The 27,612-nt window shown below is 38.4% G+C and overlaps 1 protein-coding gene across 8 annotated transcripts in view; it reads right to left on the bottom strand.

Annotated features, from left to right (window-relative positions):
• Positions 1–27,612, bottom strand: part of LOC115218552 (nucleoporin p58/p45) — a 71,431-nt gene that overhangs the window by 4,067 nt on the left and 39,752 nt on the right. For 3 of the 8 annotated variants that reach the window (XM_036508364.1, XM_029788437.2, XM_029788438.2), the window contains exons 14-15: positions 24,767–24,934; positions 8,473–8,547 (exon numbers count right to left, since the gene is read on the bottom strand). In XM_036508364.1, coding sequence (XP_036364257.1) covers positions 8,473–8,547; positions 24,767–24,934 — 243 coding nt within the window. Of the gene's footprint in view, positions 1–1,382; positions 1,485–8,461; positions 8,548–24,766; positions 24,935–27,612 lie in introns of all 8 variants that reach the window. The other 5 variants (XR_005001696.1, XR_005001697.1, XR_005001698.1 and 2 more) reach the window with 5 other exon arrangements.

Genomic DNA, 27,612 nt, shown 5'->3' with positions numbered 1-27,612 from the left:
ACTCAAAATAGAAAAGAGAATTGCTAGCAGGCCACGGAATTATTTGCAAACACAACCTTTCATTTATAAGATATGTTTAAAATAATGTTACCCAGCCAACTGGATAGGAAAATTTGTTAAGTAGTAATATGTTATATTACTGTTTCTAAACTTGTTTATTGCCAGAAACATCAGATACATTCCAATGAATACAGAGCCGAAGTTTCAAACCAGAAGAAAAGAGATTGGTCACACAGGTAAGGGAGTTGATGAGTAGAGTACCAAAAAGAAAGATAGCTCAAGGTGTATTCAGAAGTAAGTAAATCAAATGGTTGAGTCTAGAAAGAAATCTTTTTTGGAGTTTAGAAGAAAGATAGGGTCTGTTGAAAACGGGTATGTCACACATGCTGTAACAAAGAAGCACTATGACTGTAGAGAGAAGAGCAAGATTATAAGAACAATTAATTCTAACCTTAGAAAACTATCGAATGTATTATACATATTATATATTTATATATGTATGTATGTGTATATATATATAAGAGATGGAAATCATCTTCCTTCCACCAGACTGAAATTTCAAGAGGTTACAACTGGGATTTTGTTTTCATAAACCGAAATTAAGTAGAGGAAAAAAGGAAAGGAATCTGAAATAATTTTTTGCTTCTCACATTTAGAATATCTTCGTTATGGAGTTAAGAAGCTCGTTTTACAACCATATGGTTGGTTATAGGTTTAGTCCCATTGTGCAGCACCTTGGGCAAGTATCTTCTGCTGAGCTGACCAATGCCTTGTGAGTAAATTTGGCAGGCGGAAACTGAAAGGAAGCCTGTCATGTATATATATGTGTGTGTGTGTTTTTGTGTTGTGTTTGTCCCCTCCCCACAACAACCTGATAACCGATGTTGGTTTGTTTACATCTTCATGACTTAGTGGTTTGACAAAAGAGATTGATAGAATAAGTACCAGACTTAAAAAGAAGTACTGGCATCAATTTGTTTGACTAAACCCTTCAAAACAGTGCCACAGTCCAATGACTGCAACAAGTAAAAGATATGTTTATACCTTTTTTTTTTTAACTGAATTTAATTCAACTTCTTACTGTATTTTTTAAAATGTTTTTATTCATTTCATCACTCTCCCCATTTCAGTTTACAAAAACTAAAATTTCAAATTTTAATCAACTTAAAAATTTCTAACTGGGAAAAGAATTAAGATGAAGATTGAAGCAAAATTTCCATACTCTATAGATATAAATATATATATACACACATATATAAATATTTTATTTAATCAGGCGCACACAGAAAGGAAGGAGTAGGGAAGGGGAAAAGAAAAAAATCCTTAATTAAATTAAGTTTACTTAATAAGATAATCAACCCAAACTAGAATAAGAAACTCACTTGCACTAGAAGTCAAAAGGCCACAAGAGAACACACACTGCATTAAAGAACAATGACGGTTCTCTCATGACCAAAATTTCACAGGAATTTAATATTTTCAACCTGCAAAACAGATTTAAAAAAAAAAAATACAAACAAGCTATGAATAGCTAAAATATCTATTAAACAATATTTCAAAGGGTTAATATGTTGTGATGGGCAGAAAGGGAGAGGCGAAGCGGGTGGTGGGGATTAAGCTTTATTAGTTCGTCTGTCTTTGAGGATTTAAAAAATATTATCATTTGTAATTTATTTAACGATGTATATGAGTAAACATTATGAGTTGGTATTTCAGACAAAAACTAAATTAACAGAAAAAAAAAAACAAACAAATAAATAAATAAAAATGGTACAAAAATGTCTTGAAAATGTTAAAAATAAATAAATGAAAATGACAAGGGAGACAACTGGCAATTAAAAAAAAAAACGAAAAATTAAATAAATTTCAGTTATGGGATGAAAGTTACATATTCGAAAAAATATTGAATGAAAATGGATTAAAATTTTAACATACATATGGTATTAATTTAAAAGCTAAAAGAAAATCCAAAATTTGTAAAATAAAAATTTTTTTAAAATCATTTGCAGAAAAATATTATTTAAGCCCATTGAAAGGTAGCTTTCAGTAAAGCTACTCAAAATTCTAGTTACTAATGTTAGTAATAATGAAGTTATATCATGGGTGAATTTAGTAAGCACAAATGTCGCAAATATTTCAGCTTAGATTAATTCTAATGGTATAACTTTCTAACTTGAAATTGAAAAAGCAAAAAGGGAAGAATGGGGTACTAGGCTCCTAATATTTTTAGTAATGCAAGAACTTTCAGTTTAAAGTTTTCTTTTTCTTTTCATAGAATAAAGAAATATAATGATAAATTCCATTTACTTTTATGACTTACAAACATTTATGAAAAAACGGCAATTTTAGGAAAGAACCATGCTACAAGCTCTGATTTTACAAGTTGATATCCGTAACAATTTTTCAGGGATATCTAAGTAAGCTATAAAGTCAATTCTACTTTAGCTGAAGGGTGGGTTGTAAGCACAAAGCTCTTCTAAGAACAATACTAATGGTTTGTATTTTATCCCAGAGAAATTTATTCAATGCTGCGATGGACCAGATTTACACACTGGACCTTTTCACCACTGACAGTATTTTAAACTGACTCTTTTTTCAATTGCTTGACAAAAATTAAAAAGTGGGAGCAGCCCGATCCTTTAAAAACCAAATTAAATTAATGATAGGTGAAAGCATGGTTGTGTGATAAGAAGTCTGCTTCCCAACCACATGGTTTTGGGTTCAAGCTCATAGCATAGCAACTTGGGCAGTGGCTTTTACAATAGTTTTAGGCCAATGAATACCCTTGTGAGTATTTTGGTTGACAAAACCTGTATGGCAGTCCGTTTATAAATATATATTACATACATAAATATGTGTGTTACTGTCTCTCTGCTTTCACATCATATAATTGTAAATGAGTGTCAGTCATGGTGAAATATTATCTTACTTGGAAACAGGCGAGGATTGGAGACAGTAAGGGCATGTGGCCATAGAAAATCTGCTTCAATAAAGACTGTGCAACCCATACCAGCAGGGAAAAGTAGCTGTGGTAATGATGATGATGATAATGATGTATACATACCTACCACCGTTACTAACCTTAATGAATAAAACTGTGATGGCTCTTGGAGAAGATTTCAGTAATTTTGTTCAGCATGTTGAAGCAGTTATATATTACAATATGTGAGACAGATCTCACACTTAACAACAACAGATAGTGTAAATTACACCTAAATTCCAAACTGAATCGTTCATAAGTAGCTTTTAGATAATCTGGCTTACTGGGATGGTTAGATAGTATAATCTTTATCTTTTACTTGTCTCAGTCATTGGATGGTAGTCATGCCGGGGCACTGCCTTGAAGGGTTTCCGTTGAACACACTGATGCCAGTACTTATCTTGACATATTCTATTGGTCCCTTTTGTTAAGCTACTCTACTAAAAGAATGTAAACAAACTAACATTAATTACCAAATAGTGATGGAGGACACAAGCACATATAAGTGATGGGCAACCAGTTTCCATCTACCAAATTCACCCATCAGGCATAGGTAAGTCTAGGGTTATTATAGAAGACACTCGTCCAAGGTGCGGCACTAAGGGACTGAACTCAAAACCAGCTATGCCTATAGTGAATAAAATTTCTTAAAACTATTCACTAGTTTCCATTCAAGATACAACAAAATAATTCACACTACTACATTATTCTTATCTTTAAAATTCACAGTTAACTCCCCTCAAAATTTCGGTTCAATTGATACAACTCCTTATATTAATATTTAACACTTCTCAATTATTGCATCATGTTTCAAATTTTGGCACAAGGCCAGCAATTTTGGGTAAGGGATAAGTCGATTACATTGACCTCCAGTATTCAACTGGTACTTGTTTTATCGACCTCAGAAGGATAAAAGGCAAAGTAGACCTTGGTGGAATTTGAACTCAGAACATATAGACGGATAAAATGCTAAATATTCTGCCCATTGTGCTAATGATTCTGCCAGTTTGCCGCCTTTTTACTGTATCCTATATTAAAGAGGTGGAGGCACATGGCCTAGTAGTTAGAGCAACAGACTAGCGGTCGAGGGATCACGGGTTCGAATCTCTGACTGGGCGATGTGTGTATTTATGAGCGAAACACCTAAGCTCCACATGGCTCCGGCAGAAGGTAATGGCGAACTTCTGCTCACTCTTTCCTCCTGCATCTTGTAGCTCACCTGCGATGGACTGGCATCCCGTCCAGGCGGGGAACCTATACGCCAAGGAAACCAGGAAACCAGCCCTTATGAGCTAGGCATGGCTTGAGAAGGAACAAACATATTAAAGAGAAATAACTGGTGTTGCCTTCACTATTACACAAAAATGTATCAGAATTTATTTAAATATTTTTTACATCAGTTTGTAGCTATATTCTCTTGAATGTTACACAATCTCATTTCTACTCATACATACCTGTTACATAGGTTTCTGTGCCAGGTAAAAGCAAATTGGCCTTATATGGCATTAAAAAAAATATGATAAACAGAGGCGTTTTATCAGAACATCTTCCTCACTTCCTGATGGAATTATGAAAAGCAACTGATATATTATTAATTTTGATGGACAACTACATTCTCTCAATTTCTCTGTTAGTGTATAGGATAGGAAATATTTTAATGTTTAGCTGGTAAGAAGCTCACTTTGCAACCATATGGTTTTGGGTTCAGTCCCACTGTGCAGCACCTTGGGCAAGTGTCTGCTACAATAGGTACTGAATTGAACAATGCCTTGTTAGTGCATTTGGTAGATGGAAAGAGTGGTGGAAGCCTGTGAACCATGGAATAAATGTAACACCATGTATGCCACTGTTATCATATCTAAGAATGGGTCATTGTGTTTGTCTCTCTCACTATTTGACAACCAGAGTTGGTTTGTTTATGTCCCCATCACTTAGCAGTTCAACAAAAGAGACTGAGAGAATAAGTACCAGACTTAGGGAAATATGTACTGCGGTCAATCTATTCAACAAAACCCTTCAAATGGTTCCCCAGCATGATGCACAATCCAATGACAAATAAGATAACTCAATTATATAATTGAATGGACTGCAGAGGTGATTTGGCTGAATCAGGCATTTGAAGTGAAACTTAAACACATTAACAACTAGGGTGAACAGAAGTCACTTAATGTGATGCTTTGTGCTACACATTATATTAAGAAAAACCTTAAAGTTAATAAAGATATGTAGGAGAAATCACTAAATAACATTGCACTATATAAGTAATATTAAATATTATTTGTAAACAAGACGTTCACACTGAAAATGAGGGTATGTTTGGCCAATGCAAGAAAAAAAAAAGTTCATTATCATTCTTTTAGCCTCAGGTTCAAAGGATTTCAGTGTGTGGCCATCACTTCTTTTTAGGAGTATCCAGAATTACATTGTCTAACGTGTTCTTTCCTTATTTAAGATATGGTATGTAAAAGAGATTTGGCTGTTATTTCTAGTGACCATGTAGAAGGTTCCTTGTTATCTAGTATGCTGCAAGTGTATCTGCTATATTTTAATTTCATCACATACACAGAATGTGTGTGCGTTTGTGTGTATAGTGGACAACTCAACCAGGAGTTGAACTCAAAGTAAGCTGTCAACTTTGATATAATTAATATATATTATTACAGAGAAATAACTGGTGTTGCCCTCACTATTACACAAATATATAAAAATTTATTTAAATATTTTTTTACATCAATTTGTAGCTATATTCTCTTGAATGTTATACAACCTCACTGGGCTGGTGCCACATAAAAAGCACCCAATACACTCAGTAAAGTGGTTGATGTTAGGAAAGATACCCAGTCAAAGAAACCATACCAAAGCAGACAGAAGGTCTTGATGCACACCTCTGGCTCACCAGTTCCTGCTGAACTGTTCATCCTATGCCAGCACTGAAAATGGACATTAAATGATAAGGATTTAGTTAGATCTCTTTCTTATCAACTCCAGTAGGAGATGGCTTTGGTTTTCTTTACCCTTATGTCTGATGAGAATAGAGAACAGTTATACAATGAGATCAATTCAACTGACTCTTGAAAATTTATAGCCACGTGCTAATCTAAGAAATATTTGTTATTGTTAATATTATTAAGGGCATCCAGCTGTAGAAACACTGCCAGATCAGACTGAAGCCTGGTGCAGCCTTCTGGCTTCCCAGATCCACGGTCGAATCGTCCAACCCATGCTAGCATGGAGAACGGACATTAAACAATGATGATGATGATGTCATATCACCAAAAATTGAATTTGTGCCACATTTCTTCTAGATTTTCTCCTTAAATGATAATTACACCTCCTACAGTGAATGCAAGTATTATTTTTAAATGTCAGGATATGAAAGTGAGGGGTGTCAACTGTCACAATCAATATATGTAGGCACATATTAATCACTGGTAGGGACACCATATTTAGTTATGTAACCACAGTATTCTATCAAGTATATAGAAGGGTTTATAAGTCAATACCATGTTAGCAGTGTGACTCAATCACTTTTTAAAGTTATCTCAACAGAAACTAGAGTCAGCACTGAGAATTACAAATGTTTCGTATACTCTCAGTGCTGCTCTAATTTTTATAGAAAATGCGAGAGATAACTTTAAAAAGTGATAGGAATCTATGTACAAGTATATGATAAAACAATATCTACTAGTTTAAAGCATCATTGGATTCTCTCCTCACAAATACGGGGGATTTAACACAACTTGTTTTTCACAACATTTGTTTATATAATTAACACTTATATCATCATCATCATCATCATCATTTAGCGTCCGTTTTCATGCTAGCATGGGTTGGACGGTTCAACTGGGGTTGAGCCCGAAGGCTGCACCAGGCCAGTCAGATCTGGCAGTGTTTCTACAGCTGGATGCCCTTCTAACGCCAACCACTCCGAGAGTGTAGTGGGTGTGATTTATGTGCCACCGACAAGGTGCCAGACGAGGCTGGCGAACGGCCACGCTCGGATGGTGTTTTTATTGACACAGGTGCCAGACGATGGCAGACGGCCACGCTCGGATGGTGTTTTTATGTGCCACCGACACAGGTGCCAGATGAGCTAGGTGCCAGACGAGGCTGGCAGACGGCCACGCTCGGATGGTGTTTTTATGTGCCACCGACACAGGTGCCAGATGAGGCTGGCGGACGGCCACGATCGGATGTTTGTTAATAATTAATAATATAAGAAATGATTTGGAAAAATCATCATCAGCAGCTAAATATCATGTTGGTAACTTTACTGAAAGTATCCCAGGCTAATAACCAAAAATCTTAAACTGTTCTGCAAAAATTCATTTCAAAAGTACTTTTGAAATTTATTTCAAAACCTAAATATTATTGCAACAGCACCATTTTCATATCTGATTAGTTAAACTAATATGTGTGTGTATAAAATTTTCAAATTGGTTCAACATTTGTGTCAAGAAAAGGAAACTTTTTATTAAATGAAATGTACCTTCATTCAATACACACACACATTCACACACAAATTGCATACGATCATATCAAAAATTCTTCAAAATTACAGCAATGTGGACACAGAGAAATATAGTTGTAAATGTGCAATATAGAATGGGTGCACACATGTACATACAAACACAGACAACATATACAACAACAACAGGAGCTAATGCAAAAACTACAGGGACAAACAACCAGAAATAATACATTTCTAAGCGTCATCACAACAAAGGAAAGACAAATTACTTCTTCTTTTAGATATTAATGGATGCAGAGAAAATAGGACATGTTTGATTCTTCAAATATTTTTTATTAAAAGGAAGAAGAAAAAAAAAAATATTCATCAATACGGTTTCGTAAATATAAACCAGTAACCGTCTAATGCCTAGAATATTTTGCCTTTCTCTTGTTGACAGGTTATAGGAAGAAGTCGAGAGCATGATTATATTTTTATTTGCTTCCCCTATCTCTTAGTATCAGCAGATGAAGTTAAAGCGTACACGTTTCTTTTTGTTGAAGCAGATATATTTGGTTCTTGTTTGTAAAGAAATGTTTACATTACACAGCACTAATGATTCAATGAGGTTTGAAGGAAAAGAAAAAAAACAGCCTAAGGCCAAAATTGAAAACAGCAGACTTGAAAGCTTGGTTGTTGTTTTTTTTTTTGGTTTCTTTTATAAGCAGTATATAAAATTATTTTTTTTTTTATTTTACATGTGTGAATTTGCTGTCATTGAAGAATACTGGTATGTTGTTGGATATCAAATTTTATTGCTCCAACGAAGGGTCCATCTATCAAACAGCTTATTGATTGATTGTCCGACGGGTGTGGTTTAAAAATAAAGAAAATCGAGTGGAAGGCAGAGAGAAAGAGAGAAGGAGGGAGAGACAGAGGTGGGGGGGTCGGTGTGTGAGTGAGTGAGTGAGTGAAAGGAAGAGGGAAGGAGAAAGAAATGGAAAGATAGAGAAAGATCCAGGAAACCTTACCACCCACTAACCTAGAGGTTTCACAGCAGCAGTATTGGAACCAAAGGAAAAGCCACTAGTGGAGCCTTGGCCAAAACATGAAAATCCTGAAATGAATAATAATAATGGAAGGAATTATCAATTTAGTTTCAACAAAGCTGTGAGAAAGGAACCAAAAGCTGGTCTATGATGAACCACTAAGGACAAAAGAGTAAGCTTTAACAATAGCATGTATTTTTCAGCAGACATTGATTTGTCACAATTAAACTATCTTTAACCTCAAGTTAGTCCAAATATTCACACCTGGTGTATTATATATGCATAATCCAAAATGACTTGTCATGAAAACCCCAAAAAGAAAAATTTGCTCAATGTATGGTAGCACAGAATTATACATATAGGAAATTTGTAATTATCACGTAAAAAGCACCATCCGAGTGTGGCCGTTCACCAGCCTCGTCTGGCACCTGTGTCGGTGGCACATAAAAAGCACCCACTACACTCACGGAGTGGTTGGCATTAGAAAGGGCATCCAGCTGTAGAAACACTGCCAGATCAGACTGGCCTGGTGCAGCCTTTGGGCTTCCCAGACCCCAGTTGAACCGTCCAACCCATGCTAGCATGGAAAGCGGACGTTAAACGATGATATTCTGGTTATTATTTTGGCCTTAACCACAAGGTGAGCAAGTTCTGTCACAACATGTTGGGCTTATGATTATAAGGATCATTTGATTTCAGGGCTGGGCAGCGAGTTGTATCCTTGAACAAGGCGTTTCACTTTGAATTGTTTCTGTCTGCTCAACTTAAAAAATGAGTACCAGCTGAGAGCTGGTGCAGCCATCTCTCCCTCTTGCCGTCGCATTCTCAACATTCCACTAGCACAAGGGCTGGAGGGCCGAGAATGTCTATGACTGCTTGGCACTACATAGGGTTACCAAAAACAAGTAGTGAAAGCACGATGCTTGCTACCATGTCATACTTACTTGCTTGCGATGGCTACGGTTTTTATCTATTCAATTTTTATTTTTGGTCCAATAGATCTTTGAAAATAAGAAAAGGATTAGCTTGCTGTGAAAACTCTCAGTCAGAATAAAGACACTACCTTGGTCTGATGCCAAATAGATTGTCAGATGGGGGTTGGGAGTGTTGGCTTGGTTAGTTGGAGTAAAAGTGAAGACAAGTGGGCAAGTTTAAGGTGAATGACACCTGAATTATCACACCATCAACAATGGGATCCACACAATACTGAAAAGAATAGGGAAGCACATGATATACAACAGTGATCTAATCTGTGCCCGACTACTGAATATCTTTTACTTGTTTCAGTCATTGGACTGTGGCTCGAAGAATTTAGTTGAAGATAAAAAAAAAAACAACCCCAAAAAAACCACAGTACTTATTTAAGTCTTATTTTATCTGTCTCTTTTACCAAACTGCTAGTTACCAAAGTGGTGGGTGTGGACAAACAAAAACACACACACCAGGCTTCATCCAAATTCACTAACAAGGCATTTGTTGGCCAGAGGCTATGGTAGAAGACACTTTCCTAAAGCATGCACTGGGACGAGATTTAGGGACATATTACTTGAAGCCTCTGACGAAGTAGAAGGGGATAGAGCATCACAGGGGGTAGAAGACAGCTGGACGTTTCTAAGGGACAACCTGCTGAGAGCCACTGACCAGATCTGTGGCTGGTGCAAAGTCCCCTCTCGACCTAGAATAACGTGGTGGTGGAACAATATTGTAGACAGGGCTATAAAGAAAAGAGACAGGCTTGGAAGGTCTGGAAAAATGGGGTAGCAGGGAATTGTATCAGACTGCCAAAAGAGAAGCTAGGAGACAGGTTTATTTAGCCAGAGGGGAAGCAGATAAGAAAAAATTTGCCAATGTTCTGCGCCGTGAGGACCAAAGACTGGAGGTGTTTCGTGTTGCAAGACAGTGTGTGAGAGAGAATCGTGATGTGGTAGGAGAGAAGTGTGTTCGCATGGAAGATGGTTCACTTGCGCTAAATGAGGATGCAAAGAGAGAGGTTTGGAGATGCCACTATGAAAGGTTGCTGAATGAAAAATGAATGGGATAAAGAGAGTCTGCCGAATGTTGACCCAACAGAGGGACCAGCTATCCGAGTTGATAGTTCTGTGGTAGCTAAGGCAATTAGAAGCATGAAGACAGGGAAAGCCCCAGGCCCATCAGGAATCACTGCAGAGATGCTCAAAATGTCTGGTAGTGTCGGCTATAGCCTAGTCACCCATATAGTTAATCAGGTGATACACAAAGGGGTCATACCCAATGACTGGTGTAGCAGTATAATAGTCAACTGCTACAAAGGTAAAGGTAATGCCCTAGATACAAATAACTACAGAGGTATCAAGCTGTTGGACCAGGTGATGAAGGTTACGGAGAGGGTCATAGCCCAACTAATTAGAGAGAGAGTTAGTTTAGATGAGATGCAGTTTGGGTTTGTGCCAGGGAAAAGTACTACTGATGCTATATTCCTGGTAAGGCAGCTGCAGGAGAAATACCTAGCCAAAGATAAGCCCCTGTACCTGGCTTTTGTTGACATGGAGAAAGCCTTCGACAGGGTCCCCCGATCCCTTATCTGGTGGGCAATGAGAAAACTAGGGATAGATGAATGGTTAGTGAGAGCTGTGCGGGCCATGTATAGGGACGCCGCTAGTAGGGTGAGGGTTGGAAATGAGTACAGTGAAGAATTCCGGGTAGAGGTAGGGGTCCACCAAGGCTCAGTACTCAGCCCCTCCTATTTATCATAGTCCTCCAGGCAATAACGGAGGAATTCAAGACAGGATGCCCTTGGGAGCTCCTCTATGCTGATGACCTTGCTCTAATTGCTGAGTCGCTATCAGAACTGGAGGAGAAGTTTCAGGTGTGGAAACAAGGATTAGAATCGAAGGGCCTCAGAGTCAATCTAGCTAAAACCAAAGTCGTAATCAGTAGGAAGGTAGACAAATCACAAACACCTTCAGGTAGATGGCCCTGCTCGATCTGTAGAAAAGGTGTAGGTAGAAACTCTATAAGATGCACCAAGTGTAAGCTATGGACACATAAGAGATGCAGCAATGTCAAAGGAAGGCTAACTAGGAAGATGGTTTTTGTATGTGGCAGATGCTCAGGAACAATAAACACTGAAAATGCTCTGAGACCAACTTCCGTCACTTTCCAGGGAGAAAAACTAGAAATAGTTGATAGTTTCCGTTACCTAGGTGACCAAGTCAGCAGCGGGGGCGGGTGTGCTGAAAGTGTAACTGCTAGAGTAAGAATAGCTTGGGCAAAGTTCAGAGAGCTCTTACCTCTGCTGGTGACAAAAGGCCTCTCGCACAAGAGTGAAAGGCAGACTGTATGATGCGTGTGTACGAACAGCCATGCTACATGGCAGTGAAACATGGGCCGTGACTGCTGAGGATATGCATAAGCTCGCTAGAAACGAAGCCAGTATGCTCCGATGGATGTGTAATGCCGGTACTCACACTCGGCAGAGTGTAAGTACCTTGAGAGAAAAGCTGGACCTAAGAAGCATCAGTTGTGGTGTGCAAGAGAGACGTTTGCGCTGGTATGGTCATGTGGCGAGAATGGATGAAGATAGTTGTGTGAAAAAGTGCCACACCCTAGCGGTTGAGGGAACCTGTGGAAGAGGCAGACCCAGGAAAACCTGGGACGAGGTGGTGAAGCACGACCTTCGAACTTTAGGTCTCACTGAGGAAATGACTAGAGACCGAGACCTCTGGAAGTGTGCTGTGCGCGAGAAGACCCGGCAGGACAAGTGAGTCCACAACCCGTGGCCTTCTACATGGGATGGAGCCAGCCTACGTATGCATACCTTCCCTTCTTGGGACACAAAACTCTACTTGTGAAGACGTGTTGAGGCAAGTGAGGATCAGAATCGAAATCGATCAATGGAAATCGATCAATGGAAATTGCAGATGTGTTACCAGTGCCGGTGGCATGTAAGAGAACTTTCCGTTTCGCGACCGTTGCCAGCACCGCCCCGTTTCGTGTCCGTTGCCAGCCTCGCCTGGCCCTCGTGCCGGTGGCACATAAAAAGCACCATCCGTTCGTGGCCGTTTGCCAGCTCTGTCTGGCACCAGTGCGGGTGGCATGTAAAAAGCACCCACTACACTCACGGAGTGGTTGGCGTTAGGAAGGGCATCCAGCCGTAGAAACACTGCCAGATTTGACTGGGCCTGATGAAGCCTTCTGGCTTCACAGACCCCAGTAGAACCGTCCAACCCATGCTAGCATGGAAAACGGACGCTAAATGATGATGATGATGATGATGATTTACAAAATAGCGGACATTAAACGATGATGATGATGATGAATGACTTAAGCAACAGTGAAAACTCAGGAGTTTCCTTTTCTTATACTAATCTGTTATGTCATTATTAGTTTCTCTACTTGTCTCAATCCCAATATGTTACTGGTACTTGACAGGCTGAAAGAGCAATATCAACAGCCACACACATGCTGGGATTTAAATTCAGAATAGAAAAAAAAAAGATATAATAGAATATTATATCTGCCTCCACTGTTGAGATAAAAGTTGGGGAAAGAGACTGAGTAAACAGAACAGAGGTTGTTTGAGTTAGTATACTTGTAGCTGTCAAGTTAATCTTTTATGCATACATTATTTATACAAAATAATAGAGATAGGTGCAGGCTTGGCCGTGCGGTTTGAGAAGTTTGGGCACCACATCTTGGGTATAATCTTCTACTATAGCCTCAGGCTGACCAAAACCTTATGGGTAGATTTACAGGACAGAAACTGAAAGAAGCCTCACGTGTGTGTCAGTGTGAGTGTGTGAATGTGTGTTACAGGACTAATGACAATTAGTTTTCTGTAACTTAAAGTTATAAAGTGTTCCCTGATGATCCATTCTAGTTAAGCATCCAAAAGCACTTGGAACCCCCAATGCAGGGTTTCCAAGCAACCACAATGGTGGAATGTACATAGGAACTAATAAACTGACTTGTGTGTTTATTTTAATTTCTCCTACATTTGCTCTGCATTTCATAACTAGTAATACAACTAAGTATAATAGTTACTTAATCACTATACTGGGAGCAGACTGGAATAGGATAAGCTACCTGGAGCTCTGAGCATAACAATAGCAGTCATGTGCACACACACACAGGCGTGTGAGTTTGTTTACATCTGTGCATCTCTGAAAACAACTCTGCTAGTAGCAGAGACACTGCTGTCATTTTTCTGGTCAACAGATTCTCTGCTGGCTTTGGACTATTAAAGATGTATGAAATAAAAGAAATCCTCAACGTGAAAAACAGGTAAGGGTTAGAAACAAGAAAGGTATCCCACTATCATACAATGCCTTGATAATTATACTCACCCAACCTACTCAAGTATGGAAAAATGGATATAAAAACAAAACAATGATGATAAACAATATCTATTCCCCTCTCTCTCTCTCTCTTTCGGATAGGCACAAGCACCTACACGAACTAACTTTCAGCCTACCGAATTCAATCAAAAAGCTTTGGTCAGCTTGGGGCTATAGCAGAAGACACCTACCCAAAGTGCCATGCAGTGGGACTGAACCCGAAACCATGTAATTAGGAAGCATGCTCCCTAACAATTAGTTCACGTCAATTCTTTAAATACAATGCCCCTGTTCTCCATAATGGGGAGTAGTACCTATGTATGGTAGCTAGTAAGGAGGCACATGGCTAAGTGGTAAGCGTGTTGGACTCATGATTGTAAGATTGTGGTTTCGATTCTTGGACAGTGCAATGCATTGTGTTCTTGAGCAAAACATTTCATTTCATGTTGCTCCAGTCCACTCAGCTGGCAAAAATGAGTAATCCTGCAACAGACCAGTGCCCTGTCCAGGTGAGGAATTTCTACGCTACAAAAACGGCCCTTATGAGTTGGTATGACTCGAAAAGGTAACTTTACTCTATTTTTAATTTAAGGTAGTTAGCAAAAAATGTATAGCAGGAGACAAACTGTAATCAGCATTAAGTTGCCAAGCTAACACCGTAGTAAACTGGTTAGCTTCCAGATTAAATACAAGCATCTGTCTGATTGTAATGAAAGGCATTGGTTCTTCATCACCAACCCATGGATATCACTGTCTCAAGTCCTAGCACTGAGAAGGTTGCTTACCTGGCTTCTGTGATGTATAAATGACTTAACCCTTTCATTACTATATTTATTTTGAGATGTTCTGTGTTTCTTTCAATTACTTTAAATATAACAAAGAATTTGGTAAAATTACTTGGTTATCATTAAGCTAGTGTTAGGAACATGAATTGTGACTAAGGTTTGGTGGAAGATTTTAATTTAGAACTTTTGAAAATGAGACATTTGTACTCAGAGCCAGAGCCGGGTTGGTAATAAAAGGGTTAAATGATAACATTTCCCCTGAATGGGATGCCAGTCCATTGTGTGGTTACTCATTTACAGCCAAGAGGACTGGAGCAATGTGAAATGAAATGTCTTGCTAAAGTACCCCCACCCCCTAGTTTGGGTAATCAAAATCACAATCTTGAGATTATGATTGCCATACTTCTTCAACCGCTAGTCCACTTATCTTCACTGAAGGCATTAGTTGAAGACCTTTGAACTCTTTAGCATTTAAACCAGCTACATCTGGCCAAAATATGCCTCCTGTTTTTATGTTCAAACTGGCCTGATCTAACCATACAATGCCATTCTAAAAATAGACAATAATATCAAAATTTCAAAACAATATGAATAAATAAGCTTTACATTTGGCAGATTAATTTGAGTGCTACGGGGTTAAATTGCTGAAAATTTTGGTACATTAGTAAAATAGTTCTAGAATGTTTAACGAATGCTATTTCTAGTAATTAAGCAAGTGTTTGGAGGCTCTATATGCTATCAGAAGCTTGCCTGATACATAATGAAAAGAAAAGCCGCTATACTATGAAAAAATAAACCTGGTTTAATTTCAAAGAAATTTGCACATTATTACAATGTTATGCAGAAATCTACGAAAGAAAATGCAAAAGCAAGTTCAACAGATGGCCATATTCACATCTATATATTTAAGTAGCAACCAGTGAATAATAATTCACAGGTTACAGGTTTCAATGGGCTATCAATGGCTCACTACATTTCTGAATGTCCGAATGAGAAGGCAGTGTTTGTAATTCATTGCAGAAAACATCTCAAGGCACCAGCCTTTTCAGTTTTTTTTCAATATGTTTATCTCCTCCACTAATATAAATCAGTCAAATACACACAAACTTTTGCAAAGATTCAGTCAACACAATTCCATTTACGTAGTATTAGTAGACCAGTGGCTATAGTAGAGGCTCCTAACCAAAGGTGTTGCACAGTGAGAGTGAACCAGAAACCATATGTTTGTGAAGCAAACTTCTTAATTACTTAGCCATACCTGTACTCATCTATTAATACAAGCTTTTAAGTCATAAGTGCAAGGCTCAATATAGCTTTGTGGCAATGTCATTGATTATAAAATCATTATTTACTTGAGCTACAGTTGACCTGACCAACAAACAGACAATTTGTTTCCATTCCACTATTAAGCAAGAAGGATGGTAGAAATCTGAATTTTTCATACCTGGTAAATTAAATATACATAAACCATAGTTTTGCTTACAATTTAAAAGAAGTAAAATGTAAAAACTCTATACATATGCAGAGCAAATATAGAGAGACTAATTTGCAAATGTATACACAAACATACATTAATTCCAAATCAAGACTCCAAATGATTAAGTTTCTTGGATGTCTGTGATGCAAATGGCCTACTCAACCTTTATAACAATTTCCAAAAACTGGTCATTTGCCTTATCACCCAACACTCAGACAAGTACACAGAGCAGCTACACTTCATACTCGCCAGGAAATGAAACAGAAACAAAACAGATGGCTGGTTGTGTAAGTCTTTATTTGGTGAAAATTTATTCAGCAATATTGACCAGTGGTTAGTTACATGAGAAACAGAGAGAGAGAGAGGCAGAGATACAAGACAACACGAAGAAGGTAGGCATGGAAACTGAAAGATCCCTCTGCAATATGTGAGTGATATGCATAAGGAGGTGAGCTGGCTGAATCATTAGCACATCAAACAAAATGCTTAGCAGTATTTCGTTTGATTTTATGTTCCAAGTTCAAATTCTGCTGAGGCCAACTTTGCCTCTCATTGTTTTGGGGGTCAATAAAATAAGTACCAATTGAGCATTGGGGCTGATGATGTAACTGACTTACCCCATTCCCCATAATTGCTGAGTTTGGGGCTAAAATGTGAAACGAATATGTAATGATATGCATGTCGAAGAGGAATGTGGGAGGGGGAGGAGGAGATCCCTATAACACAAGACAACTGGGAATTTCTACCAGACAATTTGCTACGAGCCAAAGACAAAATCTGTGGGGACAGAGTAAGGTACCAACCAAGTGGAAGGTGATATGGTGGTGCAATGGTAGAGAAATGGAAAGAATGGCAGTTGAGGAGCTGAGAACGATAATCAAGTAGTTAGAAGAAAAACTGAAATTAAGAGTTTACCAATGTTCTGCGATGTGAGGTATGAGGTGCTGGACATGAGGTGCTGCGAAGTAGTGTATCAGTATGAATCAGGAGACACTGTTGATGAGAAGTGTTTAACTACTGATAGCAATGTACTCCACCTCAGTGGCATTGAGAAGGAAGAGGAAACATAGAAATGCTACAACACAAAGTTACTGAATGAGGAGAATTTGAAGGAAAGAGAAGAACTAGAATCGTCCAAGTATACTCAATAGGGAAGCCGGCCACTGACAATGAAAAGAAACCATTAAGAATATGAAGGTAGGGAAAGTATCCAGATGGATGGCCTAGTGGCTAGGGTGCAGCACTCAACACCATAAGTTTCAATTCCTGGACAGGGCAGTGTATTGTGTTCTTGAGAGCAAGACACTGTTTCATGTTGCTTCAGTCCACTCAGTTGTGAATGAGTAATCCTGTGATGGACTGGTGTCCAGTTCAGAGGGGAATGTTGTAATCTCAGTCACTTGTATGACAAGGAAACTGGGTAACCGGTCCTGTAAGTTTTGAGGTCTTGGTAAAATAAACATAGCTAAGGCAAAAGTTTTAATTAGCAAGGAAGACAAGACTCTGCTAATATCATGGAAAGTAGCCATGCTTGATATGCAGAAAAGTCTGTAGAGATTCCATATGCTGCTCTCAATACTATGGGTGTGTGTACAAGATATGCAGTGGGATCATAGACTGGCTGATAGAAAAGAAGGGCTTCGTATGTAGCAGATATGCAAGAGTAAGCAGTCAATGCATAATCACCATTATCATATTTTTATGCCTATTTTCCCCTGCTTACATGTTGCAGTCACTTGTCATATCTCCTAAGATTAACTGCCATCACTTCTTCCCATATCTTTGTTAGACTTTTTCTTCCACAGGTTTTTCTCATTTTATTCTCTTAGCTTTTTTTAACTCATCTATCATCCCCCATATACATCATGCTTATGTCAGTGCAGTATTCTGTTTTGCTTTACTATATCTGATTACTTTTACACCAGATAATGTTCCTTTCAATCCATTTTCCTCAGATGTGCTTCTTAGCTGTTATAGCTTGCTTAATTTCCTGCAGTAAAAAGTCTCTTATAAATTTCCTACTGTCTCTTCCTCCTCCTCCATATACACATCATCTAGAATCTCTCTGCAGAGGGATCTTTCAGTTTCCCCATTTTCATATATATCTAGGTTTGTCTAGCTCTTGCTCTGGTGTCACTAATCACTAACCTATGTTGAGTGGTATATGAAAGACAATTCATAACCAGTTGCCTGCCCAATTTCCTGGACAGTATGAAATCTATCTGGCTTACATGTTCACCTGATTAAAAGATGATCAAGTAGCAAGTTAGTTTCCTTGAGTTAATGTTGTAAATGGTTAGGCCATTTACATTACAAGATTCCAAGAGCCTTGATTTCTCTTCATTTCTTGTACTGTGCCCATTAGCCACTATATATGTCAGAGTAGTCAGTATAGTGCTGCCCTACAAGAGGGTTTCATAGAAACATATTTTGACTCATTGAATAAATTCTCAAATGTTTGGAGGATTCCATAGGAGTAATTGATAGCTTCTGTAACCTAGGTGACAAAATTGACAATGGAGGAAGGTGATCTGAGAACTTAGCAGTTAGAATAAGGATTAGATGTAAAACAAGGAGTGAGCTGTTACTGCTGCTGGTAACAAAGGGATTCCCTACGCAAGGGATTAGCATATTGTGTGATGCTTACATATCAAACGGTGTTGCATTGGTAGCAAAAGACGGCCAGTGAATGCAGAAGATGCGTTTGGAGGCAGGAAAGAAATGAGACAAGCACAATCTGTTGGATGGATAAGAGTAGTGAGAATAAATGACAGAGTGGAAATTAGCTGAAAAAAAAAGTGAATCTAAGAGGAATCAACTGAAGTAATCAAGAGAGAAGACAGAGCAGGTACAGACAAATAGAGATGATATGCAAGTTAAATGAGGGTGTGTCGAGTATTCCAAGTAGGAGAAAAAAAAAAAACTGCAGGCGCAGGAGTGGCTGTGTGGCAAGTAGCTTGTTTACCAACCACATGGTTTCGGGTTCAGTCCCACTGCATGGCACCTTGGGCAAGTGTCTTCTACTATAGCCTTGGGTCGACCAAAGCCTTGTGAGTGGATTTGGTAGAGGGAAACTGAAAGAAGCCCATCGTATATATGTATATATATATATATATATATATATGCGTGTGTGTGTTTGTCCTCCTAGCATTGCTTGACAACCAATAATGCTGGTGTGTTTACGTCCCCGTTGCTTAGCGGTTTGGCAAAAGAGACCGATAGAATAAGTACTGGGCTTACAAAAACAATAAGTCCCGGGGTCGAGTTGCTCGACCGGAGGCGGTGCTCCAGCATGGCCACAGTCAAATGACTGAAACAAGTAAAAGAGTAAAGAGAGAGAGAGAGAGAGTAAGAATTCCAAAGAAAACAGAGGAAAGAGTGGCAAGGGGTGATCTCAGGGTGCTTGAACCTCCCAAGGGAGATGAAAAAGAGCTGCAACAAGTCATAAAACATTAAAGGGGAGAAAATACATACAGGGCTTGCAAGCATAGAAAAAAATTAGATGTGATGATGATGATGTTGACAATATCTACGATCTTTTGTGGAAATGAAATGTAGACAATATTTCCAAAGTTTAAAAAAACGAAAGGGAAAAAATAAAATAAACAATAACAAAAACAATCTGTCATTCAATTAATGCAGGTTGTTGAACAGTCATCACAAGTCATAAAATATAACCATGCAAAATAGGACAATGAACAGATAAATAAATTTTAAAAAAAACAACATAACATCAACAACAAAAGATGTGTATGTGTGTGTGTGTGTGATGTGACACAATGACATTACTGGTATTTCACAATAGAGTCACATAAATGTAGCAGATTTAGTTACATACACTGACTTATGTTGATGGAGAAAGATAGGAAATAAAGTGGAAATATATTTAGAAATCAAAAAGGCTGAAATGTAATGGTGGTAGTTGTTAAGTTCACTTTATTCCAAACTGAACAGACCAATAATCAAAACTGCTCCAGTATGACCATCCTGTTCATCTCTTGAGCATTTCATATCTAGCCCTCTATGTTTACCTATGCTTTTATAACAGATATGGATGCTGAAATCTCAGAGACTAAGGACATGATGTAAAACATGTGCCGAATGCAAAGCTGGGGCACCGCCATATGTGCCAGTCTCTTCAATAGCACCGTCTTACCTGTGCTTTTATATGCAAATGGGCTGCTACGAAATGTGGGGAAAACATCAATTAGCTATGACAAAAAAAAAGGCCATGGAAAGATCTGTTCTAGGAATATCATATCCACCGATGCCAGCGTCACCTTGACTGGCTTCTGCGCCGCTGGCATGTAAAAAGCACCATCCGAACGTGGCCGATGCCAGCGCCGCCTTGACTGGCTTCTGTGTCGGTGGCACGTAAAAAGCACCATCCGAACGTGGCCGATGCCAGCGCCGCCTCGACTGGCTTCTGTGTCGGTGGCACGTAAAAAGTGCCATCCGAACGTGGCCAATGCCAGCGCCGCCTTGACTGGCTTCTGTGCCGGTGGCACGTAAAAAGCACCCACTACACTCACGGAGTGGTTGGCATTAGGAAGGGCATCCAGCTGTAGAAACACTGCCAGATCAGACTGGAGCCTGGTGCAGCCTCCTGGCTTCCCAGACCTCAGTCGAACCGTCCAACCCATGCTAGCATGGAAAACGGACGTTAAACGATGATGATGATGATGACGATGAAACAAAGTAATTCAATAATGGAATGGAGTGAGCAGGACTGCAGAATACTGAAAGTACCAGTACTGCTAGGCTAGACATGTCACATCGTTCACAGACAACAGGTGGACCTGTGCAGTTGCTGAGCAGTATCCAAGAGATCGGAAAAGGCCATGCAGAGCCCCTACCTGCTCCCTGAAGACATTAAGCTAAGATGGAAAAGAAGGGTGCAGTCAAAAGAGAATTTAAAGCACATTGTGATCAGTGGTGTATAAAAACATCTGATAATCTGGTTGATACAGTGTTTAATTTGACAGAGAATTGACAGCCATTTCCAGCAAGTAGAGTTACTACATAGAGGTAGCCTTTTTAATTATTGAGATATTAGTTGCTACTGTTGTAAGGGTTACGAGTTGAAAACCTAGCAGTGTTTGAGTGGGTAAGAGGAAGAAGATAAAAGGAAGAGAAAAAGAAAGACAAAAAATAATGTAACAATGACTAATTACTAGTTAATAGGAAAACTGGATTGTGTAAAATACATTTTTGGACATTTGTCAGAATGAAGTCAAGAAAGTCAGTTACAAAGTTAATTGGTTAATTATGCTTTACTAATATGCAATATCACATTTTCACACAACTACCCCACTTTTTTGGTCTGTAAAGCAGAAATGAAGATTTTCAACTCTGGAAGTCCTCTGTATACAATTGTGTTGACTTGTTTTGTTACTGTTTCTGTAACAAAGCTATTATTATAAGACTTGGTTGTTAGTATGAAGGCATGTGGCCCAGTGATTATTGCACTCATAATCACAAAATTGTGGTTTCGATTCCCAGACTGGACGGGGCATTGTTCTCTTGAGCAAAACACTTTATTTCATGTTGCTCCAGTTCATTCTGTAAATAAGAAACCCTGTGACAGACTGGCATCTTGTTCAACAGGAATGTTGTGATCTTGGCTGCTTAGATGCCATGCAAACTGGGAAATCAGCCTTATCACTCCTAGAACTCGTAGTTGATGATGATGGTGGTGATGTTAACCCTGTATCCAATCCCTAAACCTGGAGAGCCAGTGGATTAAAACTCTGAAGTTGCATCAATATGAAGAGGGCATCTAGAAGGCAGCAAGATGGCAGAATCTTTAGCATGCTGGGCAAAATGCCACCAAGCATTTTGCCTGACTTCAAATGTTGCCATGGTTGATTTTGTCCTTTATCTTTTATAGGTTGATAAAATAAGTACCAGTTGAACACTGGGGTCAATCAAATTGACTTAACCCCCTTCCCCGAGATTAATAGCCTTGTGCCAAAATTTGAAACCAATATGTAGAGATCATCTGTGGTAACTATCCTTCATCTCATTCAGTTATTGAGGCAAACACCAACATTTACCTCTACTACCTAACTGTCCATGTAAGTGATTAGCATGTGCCCTAACTCTACATCATGGGATATTTTTAGTGTCTCAGTAACTATCTTAGATGGTCTGGTTGGCTTCCCTTTCATATCCTTAGATACTATCAAACTTCACAGCTGGATGGAGTTACTTGGAGTAGTCCCTATCTCCCCTACACATTCTCCATATTCAGAAACCTTTCATATGGTTTGACGTGGATTTTCTATGGCTTGATGCCTTTCCTCTCATCACCCTCACCTGTTGCTAAGTAAGCTAATATTTCCCAATGACTAAATCTGTTTTCACAGAAGTTTGGAAATGAAGAACAGCACTTGCATGATGGTGACATTCATTTACAACCACCCACTAGCAGTAGCATCCCATGAATTTCAAATTTCTGTCATCACAAGTCTAAGGCAGCTCAAAGTTTGCAAAAGTGCACAAACTCGGCCCAGGACAGGATTCTTTAACCAGACTACCCTTCACCACCAACCTATGCACGAATACACTCACAAATATATAGAGTGCATATATCTGGGTTTTAGCCCAACACACTATAAGAAATGATTGAAAGAGCTAGCATCACGATGGCATATCCTAACTGTAAAACACTGCCTTAACCAAAAAAAAAAAAAAAAGAAAAAAAAAAGGAAACTATTCCAACCCATACCAGCATGGAAAAGAAGATGTAAAATTATGGCATATTTGTGGTTGCACTAATATGTGCAACATTTCTCAAAATTCAAGTAGGACATATTCTCTGTATTACAAACTTGTAGAACACATAAAAAATACTTAGTTATTGAGCATAAATGGTTTTTGGTGTCCTCTACTTGCTTTTATTTATATTATTATTGTATCTTCTATCTTCTTACTTGTTTCAGATACTGTAGGTGCCCCATCATACTGGGGCATTCACAGCCTTTGAAGGATTTTAAGTCAGACAAATTGACTCAAGCTTGGTCTATCAGATTTTTCTTTCTAAACTGTTAAGTTATAGGGAACAAACAAACACACACAGGTGCAAGATTGGTTGTGTGATAGACGTTTGCTTCCTATCCACATGGTTCCAGGATTAGTCCCAATGCATGGCATCTTGGGCAAGTGTCTACTACTATCGTCTCAGGCCAACCAAAGTCTTATGAGTGGATTTGATAGACAGGATCTTGAAGACCATTACATATACTCACACACACGCCTATGCCTGTGTGTCTTCGTGCTTGTCCCCAACCATCACCTTACAACCACTGCTGGTTTGTTTACATTCCTGTCGTTTAATATTTAGCAAAAGAGTCCAACAGAATAAGTACCAGGCTTTAATAAAAAAAAAATTACTAGAGTTGATTTGTTCAACCAAAAACCTTTCAAGGCAGTGCCCCAGAATGACCACAGTCCAATGATTGAAACAAGTAAAAGATAAAACACACACAAAAAACACACTATGGACTTCCATATGGTTTCTGTCTTCCAATTCTCTCACAACACACTGGTTGGCCTGGGACTATAGGAGAAGGCAATTGCCCAAGGTAGCATGCAGTGGAAACAAATGAACGTGGAACTGTGGTTGCAAAGCAAACTTCTTAACCACAAAGCCTTCCTCTGTCTTCACCAGAATGCCTTTAGTTATAAGACTGCTTAGTCATCTGGACTGACCCAGGGTTAAACAACAATATTAAGCATGGTGACATACAATGCTTAAAAAAAAAAAAATTACTGGTCATGGACTTGAATGTTTTTGATCACAGGTCTATTAAATCACAGCTGACTCAGGGTTAAACAACAATAATTCCATATACAGATAAAAAGACAGGAATTAAACTGAGTGCTAACATTGGTCAGTCTACTTTACTGTGCTTACATGGATAAGACAGAATTTATTGAGGTAAATGTTTATGGCCAGATGCCCTTTCTGTTACCTACCCTCACCTGTTACCAAACAAGGGTGAATATTTCCCTATAGCCCAACAGGTTTGTCATAGAAGACTGGAAATGAACAACTTTACTTGTAAGATGATGATGATTATTTACAACCATCATGTGATGTCAAGACAAGGGTAAACACACATCAAGTTTCTTTCAAGTTTCTGTCAACAAAATCCACTTACAAGGCTTTTGGCAGGCCTGGAATAAAAGTAGAAGACAATTGCCCAAGGTGCAATACAGTGGGACAGAACCCAAGACAACATGGTTGGGAAGCAACCTTCTTAACCACAGCTACACCTGTGGACTGTGTAGATGAATTGTTTACAACTGTTGCAACACACAACATCAGCTGATAGCTAATAAACCTGTAAACAATAGTAACCAGACAGGGGATTCTGATGCAAATTTTCTGAATTTTTCTTTCTTTTAGTTTGAAATTTCAAAATTCGTAAAACTGAAATGTTTTCCCATAAATTGCCTAACACACCAAAGCTTAAATTTGAATTCAAACAAATGAAAAACAACATTACGATATATGTTTACATTCAATTTGTCACTACTCTGTGTTTCTTTATGAATAACTACTCAGTTTTATCATTTTAAAATTTAAAATATATATATATAAAAAAAAACAAACAGCCCCCAAAACACAGACTCCACACTTCAACTGAGAAAAAAAAAAAACCCTCGAAAATCTACCCATGACGAGAGGATTTAAAATACATACCTGTTTTGGGAGTACTGTTTCCAAATAGACTAGCATTGTTCATACTTGTTCCAAATGTAGTGCCAGTGCCTGTACTTCCAAACAAACTACCCTGATTATTGAATGGGGTACCAAAACACCTGTGTTGACCAAGAGTGTTTGTACCAAGACCAATATTAGGTGGTCCAGCTGAAAACATAAAAATAAATATTTGATGACATCTTGAGTGACAAATCATAGCAGTATACTGTATTTATATTGTGAAACTATGCTTACATGTGCATATATATCTTCACACTGTTTCATATCAACCACTGACCACACCCTCATCATTATTCACTCTCAAGTAACATTGAGCACCTCTGCTCCTACTTCTCATTCTCCTTTATACTCTTGCACCCATTAGCCACCTCTCACCTCAACTCATCTTCTGTAGTATTCTACTGCTCTTCGTCCTTTCTGTTCAGCCAGTCATCACTTCCTCTCCTCTGAGCCGCTTCTGCTGGTATCTCTCATCCTCATGGCCATTTTCTCACTCATATTTACCATCTAACTCTCCCCACTTTTCTTCCCCATTCACTTAATTTCTCCCCACTCCTGTTTCTATCTCCGATATTACCTCTACACTCTTTCAACTGTAACCCTCTCAATCTTACTGGTCTTATGTCTCCACACTTGTCTCTATTCATCCTTCTTGTACTTTGAAGGTATGTTCTGACACCTCATAATTATCACTGTTATATCTTCGTTTGGTCCCATTCCAATATAATGCAAGACAGCTATGTATCTGCTCTATGACAACAAACCTATTACTGTCCTTTTTATCATACTTTAACAAGCACCCACTACACTCTCGGAGTGGTTGGCGTCAGGAAGGGCATCCAGCTATAGAAACTCTGTCAGATCAGATTGGAGTCTGGTGCAGCCATCTAGTTCGCCAGACCTCAGTCAAATCGTCCAACCCATGCTAGCATGGAAAGCAGATGTTAAATGATGATGAACCTCTTAACATCTAGCACAAAGCCACTTCCCTCTTTACTTCTATCCAGTCAAATTAGCCATTCATGTAAAGGAGGGTATCCAGCCAAAAAACTGAGACATTGGAGCAAAATGAGGTTCTCTGATTCAGTAGGTCCTGTAGAACCATCCAATCCATGCCATACCGAAAGCACAGACCCAGGAATACATGGGACAAAGTGATGAAGCATGATCTTTGGATGCTGAGCCTCATGAAGGCAATGACATGTGATCAAGACTTTGGCAATTTGCTGTACGTAAGAAGACATGCCAAGCCAAGTGAAATTGTAAATCATGGCCAATATCAGTGACCCGTAAAAGGCATCCACCACACTCTTGGATTGGTTGGCATTAAGAAGGACATCCAGCTGTAGACACCAAGCAAAAGAGACAGGAGCTTGGTGCAGCTCTCTGGCTTAACAGCCCCAGTCAAATTTATCTAGTCCATGCCAGCAGGGAAAACAGATGCTAAATGAAGATGATGACAATAACTGTATATATATATATATATAATATATATATATATATATATATATATAATTGGTTATGCATTTTATGTTTGCCAGTTTTAGAGATTTGTAATTCAAGAATTTATGGATCAGCAGAGATATTCCTGTCACAGAACTAAATCAGCCCTGATTAACAAAATCAAGGACATGTCAACTGAGACTGTAAAAGTATAACCACTTGTTCAATTTGTATTTGGTTAAAAATGGTAGAATGCATTTTAACCTTTTTGTTACTATATTTCTGTTGCAATACACCACTTTTGCTTCAATTAATTTTGAAAATAATGAAGAATTTAGTATAATTACCGTTATTATTAAACTGGTGTTCAACATTTTTATGGTAGGTTTTAATTTAGATTACTTTGAAAGAAATTTGTATCATTAATGAAGAAACAGTCTCAGTTAAGCTGGAATCAAAGGGATTAAGAGGACCTTGCCTGTTATTTCTACTAAGTTAATTGACTATGTAAGATTCACTCTGGTATAAGTTTCATACAATTTCAGTCAAAAATGATGTTCCACACCATTTTTGAAAAGTTGCTGAAATTTTGGGTATCAAGTCTACAAATTCGTTTCAGGGAGACATTTGATAGCCCTTATTCATAACATTTCTTTCAGGTTCAAACAGGAAAATAAAATACAAAATAACCAGCACCTGACTCTTTGTTGTAGCCTAACTTGAGTTAAAGATTTGGAGTGAATTAATATAAGTTCTTACCATGTTTTGACTCTTTAGCAATCAGATTACTGTGCCAAGATAATGCTTATTTATTCATATTGTTTTGAATTAATCATGCATTATCTCATAACATCAAAATTTCCGTCCTCTTTCTTGTTATCTCTTGTATGGGGTGGATGGAGTTCATTGTGGTAGATTTTCTATGGTTAGATGCTCATTGTGTTATCAACCCTCACCTGTTTCCAAGCAAGGTAGTATCTTCCCACAGAGAGGGGAAGATCAGAAACAAAGGATGCTGTTTGTAGGACAGTGACACTCATTTATAACTAATATGCAATGTCAAAACAAGGAGAAATGCTCAAACACACAAACAGTGAACATCTAATTGAGACATTTGTTTTTTTTCTCTCTCTTTTCCATAGAGGAGCTATGCAAAATACTTTTCCTGCAATTTTTCCTGAGTGTAAACCTAATACAGCTTTCTTTAACCTCATTTTCCCCCATTTTTGCAACACACACACACATTCAACAGTGTTCCTTCAGTTTCCATTTACCAAATCTATTCAGGGGCTATAATAAAAGCAACTTGCCCAAGATGAGACATACATGCATGTCTGTGCTTAAATACATAATAAAATCTTAACTGAAAATTTACTAACCAG

Source organism: Octopus sinensis, linkage group LG13 (assembly GCF_006345805.1).
Source record: "Octopus sinensis linkage group LG13, ASM634580v1, whole genome shotgun sequence".
NCBI classification, from domain to species: domain Eukaryota; kingdom Metazoa; phylum Mollusca; class Cephalopoda; order Octopoda; family Octopodidae; genus Octopus; species Octopus sinensis.
This window is presented reverse-complemented; position numbering and strand designations above follow the sequence as displayed.